This window comes from Limanda limanda, chromosome 13 (assembly GCF_963576545.1).
Source record: "Limanda limanda chromosome 13, fLimLim1.1, whole genome shotgun sequence".
NCBI classification, from domain to species: Eukaryota; Metazoa; Chordata; class Actinopteri; order Pleuronectiformes; family Pleuronectidae; genus Limanda; species Limanda limanda.
The window spans coordinates 23,116,579-23,122,692 of record NC_083648.1 but is presented as its reverse complement, the minus strand read 5'-3'; the positions used below and the strand labels follow the sequence as shown (position 1 = coordinate 23,122,692).

The following is a 6,114-nucleotide window of genomic DNA, read 5'->3' as shown; positions in this document are numbered from 1 at the left end:
ATTTAACCCCTTATCAAAATAAAAAAGTTAGGTGTGCATATTAAACAAAGTGCAACATGTTTAGAGTATAAGAAACAATGGTGTCCAGCTCAAAATCCGACTCAACAACACCCCCCCCCTGCGGGTGCCTTCTAGCAGCCCTACCACCAGGCTTAGCAAGTTTTCTGGGGGAAACCCTGATCTTACATCATTCACACGCCTGCATCTACACTACTGATGCCACTGACTAACACCTCCCAATCTTATTATGTTTCGTTCATAGTTTTGCTCAAAATAAACATATTTTTTGGAATATTGCACCAGTTTTTGTCTTGACCCATGAGTTGCGTTATGACAGATAATTAATAAGTCTTTCTCAGCTCTTTGTTCCCTGTCAACCCCCGAAGGAAGGTACCCTTATGGCCCTGTATTGGCCAGCTACTCTTAAAACTCGAAGACTGCAGATGGACGACGTGTCGGCTCCCAAAAGTGAAGCCAAGTCAACTGGATCGCCCCCTGGTGGCTGGCTGTAGGATAAATCGTAAACACAGTTTCCTCCAGGTTAGCAAAAGGGACATGGTTGAAATTGAAAAATCATGTGTTTTTGGTCATTTTAGATAGTTCGAACTTATCATTCTAATGTATGTTCAAATGCAAATTTTTCCAATAAGTTTTTTTCTAATAAGGTGCTCAGATTAAAGATGGCAGTGTCAGGATCTCAGCTGCGTTGTGTGTGCGTGTGTGTGTGTGTTTTTGTGTGTGTGGTAGGTATCCACAGGGTGTAGCTGTCCCACTTCTCCACTGTTCACTTGTGGAGCACTCTACTCCAGCAGTATAAATACTCAGATCTGCCTTCCATTCTCCGCCACTTTGTCGGTTCACCACAGTGGCTATGGCCGACTTTATTCAGTATTTTTTAACTCTGGAAGCCCTGTTGAATTTTTCTGACTTCGTTCCTCTGTCAGTTTTTACTCACCAGCAACCCCTCCTGTCTGCCCCAGAACTCACACTGAAGGAATCAGTTTACATATGATGTATGTGAATGTGAGCACCGTAAAAGAACGTTTCTCATCATTTAGGCCATCATGTGAAATACCAGGAGTGAGAGAAAATGTGTGTGTGTTTGCGCCGATACACACACACAAACAGGCCCCGGGACTCCACCCCCACTCACGGTGAGATCAGAGCTTGTTCACATGAAGCACCCGGTATGTGACTTTGTTGAAGAACAGTGGAAAGAAACAGTCCAAATACAGAGTTTCTCTCTGGTCACAGCTGCTCAATGATCAGAAGTTTGGTTTTCAGACGGCAAGAGCAGTGATTGGTCTGCTTGGTCCGACAGACTCGCCGCCAGTTCTGAATTGAGTTGAAACAATGAACGTGGATAACGTCTTTTTTTTTTGGTTGCAGTTCTTCAAGGAATAGTAATTTCTCTTCAACATCAGCTCCAACTCCAACATGCTCCGCTTCGTAACACTCGCCAAGCTAACAGAGAAACTGGAAAATTTGTAAAAAAGCAGAAATCGGAACTCCAGAAGCTCTACCTCCACTAGCATTTCGGTGGCGTAACTGCAGCGAGACTCACGCACAACTTTGAATTCTCGACCCCAAGCGCAGGCTGCATGTGCACCTAGGACGTAGCTTCCACGCAGAAGCATATTTGGTTCCAACCCGGCCCTTTGCTTTGCCTGGTCGTTCCCTCTATCTAATCCAAATTCTTTCCTTTTAAAAAAAGGCAATAATGCCCAAAGTATCGTTAGAAATGGAAGATATGACATTTGTATTTGTTTAATGTTAATCCTTTTTCAAGCATGATTTTGTCTTCGCATTGAGCAACTTTAGCGGATGGAATTTGTAAAATAAAATGCTTGTACAAGTTCAAACAACAACATCAGGTAACTGGCTTCTGCTTTTTGTGTCTGAGAGGCGGAGCCTATCCAGCTGACATGCAGTTATCAGCCTGTTGTTGAGTTGTACCTTGTGATCATGCCCTAATATCCCTTAAGCATCATCATCCAGAGGATTTCTACCAAAGTACAGTTTCCTATTTTATTTGTGAAATCAAACTTAAAAAACATAGCTTTTAAAGGTGGGCAAAAATGATAATACAGTGGGTCATGACCCTCCACATGTCCAGCAATAGTACATAGGGAGAGTCAACTGGCCACACCAAATTAAAATTATATTTCACATTCAATGGTCTTACCTTCATGAAGTCTATATTTGTTGAAGCAGTTAAATAAAGGTGTGGATTCAACTTTATATTCTGTATAACACAAAACTCAGTAGCCTCAGAAGTCTTAGCAAGATGAACCCAATAAACAAGATACGGAGTGTAACTAGAGTATGTAATGTTCTTTTGATAAAGACACAACTACTTACAACATGACACATGGTCAAACATAGTCCTTAGAAATGTCCTTAGGGCCCATTTCCCTTTTTTCACTGTTTGAAATTGTAAAAAATATATAATTTCATATCTTGTCTTTCATAGCTGTGACCGAAATTCTGACACAAAATAAATTAGTGCGAAGAGAGTGACAGTTTATGGTAACTAATATCACATTCTGGGCTTGGAGGTGTTTTTTTTCTATCATTAAAATTGAATTTGTATTTGATAATTTTGCTTCTGATTAGAGCATTTTTTTCCTCAGAACATCAGCACCTCTGCCTCCTGTGTACATTCACGCTGTACCATATTGTCAGCAAATCAGTGTGGAGTGATGTGTCAAATGGCAAAGACAGTGGAGGGATTTGTCAACACGTCAAAGACAACCTGTGCTGTAATATATTTATCAACATGTTATTGCAATGTACATGTTACAAGGAGAACAGAAAGCTAGTATTGAAACAAGGAGAAGGATGCCAGTTAGGTAAACCACCGTGTATTTACTTAAGCAAGCTGAGCACAGAAGAACAGCTGAAAATGACAATGACAAGTTTTACTGACTTCAGTGAGAAATAAGTGACGTTAATGTAAAATCATATCAAGTTTTTGAGCTCTCAAGGGAACAGGCCTATCATCACTGCCCTGCAGAAATCATAGTAAGTCCAATCGCCGTGGTAACTGGCAGCTGACAGCTGACAACGGACCCACGTGTGAAAAGAAAACGGAAAAAAAACATTTTCCTTGACCTGAGACTAAATCAAACAATTTGACTTTTTTAATAAATTCTATCAGTCACTGAAATTTTGTCTAATTGGAGAAAGAAGGATTTTGCAGAACAATTACAATAATCGTAAGTACTGGTGTGCACTGTGTGATAGTGACTCAAGAAGTTTCACAACACCAAATCATAACAAGCATCTGCAGAAAGTGTGACTGGCATTTACATGGAAAAGTTACATTACCACATAGCCTGCTGTTCTTTCTTGGTAGGAATACTGAGATATAAAAAGCAATACAGCCTCCGCCGAGAACCAAACACAAAAACCAGATGTGCTTCTTATCGTAACATTGAATTTCCATATAAGGCATGAATTTGTTTTTGTTATAAACATTTTTTTGGTCTTTGCACTGGGTTATCTAAAAAGCAATGTGCACTTGTCCACACTCAGGGTTAGATGGAGCGTTATTTACAGCGTTTTATCTGCCGACCTTTTTGTCACCACATCAGACGATTTTGTGATGATTTTCTGCTCAAAAGAGAACTGATCATTTAGGATACTTTGCCATCCAGTTTGCTGATGTGTTCACCTTCTTTTGGTACAGACACACCACCAAGGACAGAACATCACTAACTGGCTTCTCACTCAAATCACTTACGAGTTCTCAAATGCCAGATAAAAACGGAAAGCAAGGATTAAAAAGAAATATTCAAAGACAGTAACAGGGTTCAGGATTATCAAATTTTTAACTGTTAAGCATAACATAACTCATTCAACACATATATAATATTATTCCATTTCCCCTTCCCCAAGATTGTTCCATAGCCAAAGAAAATAGGCGTAGAAAAGGGGAAATCTTCTTCCACTGACCCCTTTGAGTTCTTCTTTGTATATGAAAATCAGCTTCATCTTTGAAAGGCAGAGGTCTAAGGTACATGTAATGACATCGGCTCTCTGAGGTTACAATCGACATAACCTGCCAACATTTGGGAGTCTCTTCAGTCACTCTGGTCACCAAAATCAGGGCAGACATGGCAAACGTAAACCTCCAGGCATCAGCTGTTCTCCACCAAAAATGAATAATAAAAATGGGACCAGAAAACCAGCCAAGAGTGGCCACAGGAAAAGCCAAGTCCGCCTTTAGAATCGGGTGTTAATCCAGAGGACTCGGATCCAAAAAGCCAACACGGTGGGACCTCCCCTTCTCAGTTTGGCTTTGCCCCTGAAGGAGCAACTCAGTCTTGTTGTGTTACTCCTGGACTTGAATCTTGTCATCAGTGAGACAGCTAGCTGCACAGCTGGGCCAGCTCGGGTTCAGGAGAAGCATTGGGAAGTTTGGAGTTGAAGATCTGCAGAGCGTCCTTGATGCGAGCCACCTCACCGGCCGACATCTTCAGCCGGTGGCGCAACAGGCAAGAAAACAGGTCCAGTGGCTGCGGTGCTGGGGGAGAAAGTCGGTTAACCCGATCTCTCATCTCCAACAACATCAGGAAGGCGGCATCCTGTGTACCCTGCGTGTAGGGGTAGTCCAGCTGGAGAATCAGATCTTTGATGCCCTCAGGGTCAAAGTGCAGGCTGTATCCAAACACCTTCAGCGTGTTGATCTTCATGTACCCCAGGTTGGACGTCTGGTCATCCAAGTCCAATGGTTCGTAGAAGAGAGTTTCATTCACTGTTGGATCATCCGTGACAATGCGGCTTCGCAGGTAGATGTGAACCGTTTCAAAGAAGGACTTCCATGTGTTGCCCAGAGACAGTGTCCAGTTGTAACACTGTGCCGTGACAACGGCGTCCAGTCGAGTTCTCTCCCAGTCAGGGAAGTCAGGCTGGTTCACTGGCATGAACCAGCTCTCTGAGTGACTCCCACCAAAAGGATTCACGTATATCGCAGGCACGGGCTCCAGGGTGGAATTCTTAGTCGAGCATATCTGGAAAGAAATGCCCATCATCATGTGAATGAGATTGGACTTATTCTTGTTGCTCTTGAGTGTCAACAACATCCTCTTCCTCCAGGCAGGATTGAACCAACTTCCCAGACGGACATCATTGCTGATGTAGATGGCATGGACCTCTATTCTGCTGTCCAGTCGCTGAAGCAGGTACTTCACCTGAAGAGAGATAAATACAGATCCACAGATAAGATTAGAATATAATATTTATCATCTCCTGCACATTTTAATATTACACTTTTATTCTTAGTCTTCGGTGCCAAGCTAAGATTGCTTTTCATATTTAATGAAAGCTACAGAAGTATTTCATGACTTTTTGACTGTCTGAGAAGAAACAGTGTAATAGCTGACTTATGTTAGATAGACTGTTGATAGTATGTTAGCTTTGACTATTAACTTGTGCACTGACTTTTGCATACTTAGTATATGTTGAGTCTGAGATATGAAAAAATATTGAAAATGATAAATACTGTAAATACGTTTGATTTTTATGCTCAATTTACAGAGCCATTATTCATGTTTGTATTTGTCAGAGATTGCAAAACATTTGCAGCATTCTAGCGTCCATGTATAAATAAACAGCTTGTGGTGCTTTCATTTTTGTTATTAAACTTTTCCCCATTATGTTTAGGGTAATCAGGTAATGTAACATGTGGTCCACAGAAGTTTGAGGACCAATGGAATACAAATATTAGAAACTCTGGGAACCTCAGCATCAGGCATGTCCAGGTCCAAGTTCAGATAGTGGTCCAGGGATGCCGCAATACTAGGGTGGCAGGAACCAAGATGGAGGAAGTTGCCATGGTGACAGGCTCCGCAGCGGGTCGCATTATCAGTGGCACAGGAGGAGCAGGAGGTGGGTGATGTGCCCACGATGCAGGGAATGACTTCCTGGCAGGTGGGCTGCTCCACAGGGCAGCTGCAGCGCTTCACCTCCTCAGAGAAGGAGCCCAACACTCCGTGCTCATTGCAGTACAACAGAGACTGAGCCTTATTCAGCCAAAACCCAGTGGACCTGCAGAGGAGACAGAGAAAATAACAACATTGCAGCTTTGTATCAAGTCAAATATGAATAGTT

At 42.1% G+C, this 6,114-nt stretch overlaps 1 protein-coding gene across 1 annotated transcript in view; it reads right to left on the bottom strand.

Moving 5' to 3' along the window:
* Window positions 1–4,373: 4,373 nt before the first annotated feature.
* Window positions 4,374–6,114, bottom strand: part of brinp2 (bone morphogenetic protein/retinoic acid inducible neural-specific 2) — a 128,970-nt gene continuing 127,229 nt past the window's right edge. Inside the window, exons 7-8 of the mRNA XM_061083590.1 lie at window positions 5,745–6,051; window positions 4,374–5,195 (exon numbers count right to left, since the gene is read on the bottom strand). Of these exons, the coding sequence (XP_060939573.1) occupies window positions 4,374–5,195; window positions 5,745–6,051 (1,129 nt within the window). The remainder of the gene's footprint in view (window positions 5,196–5,744; window positions 6,052–6,114) is intronic.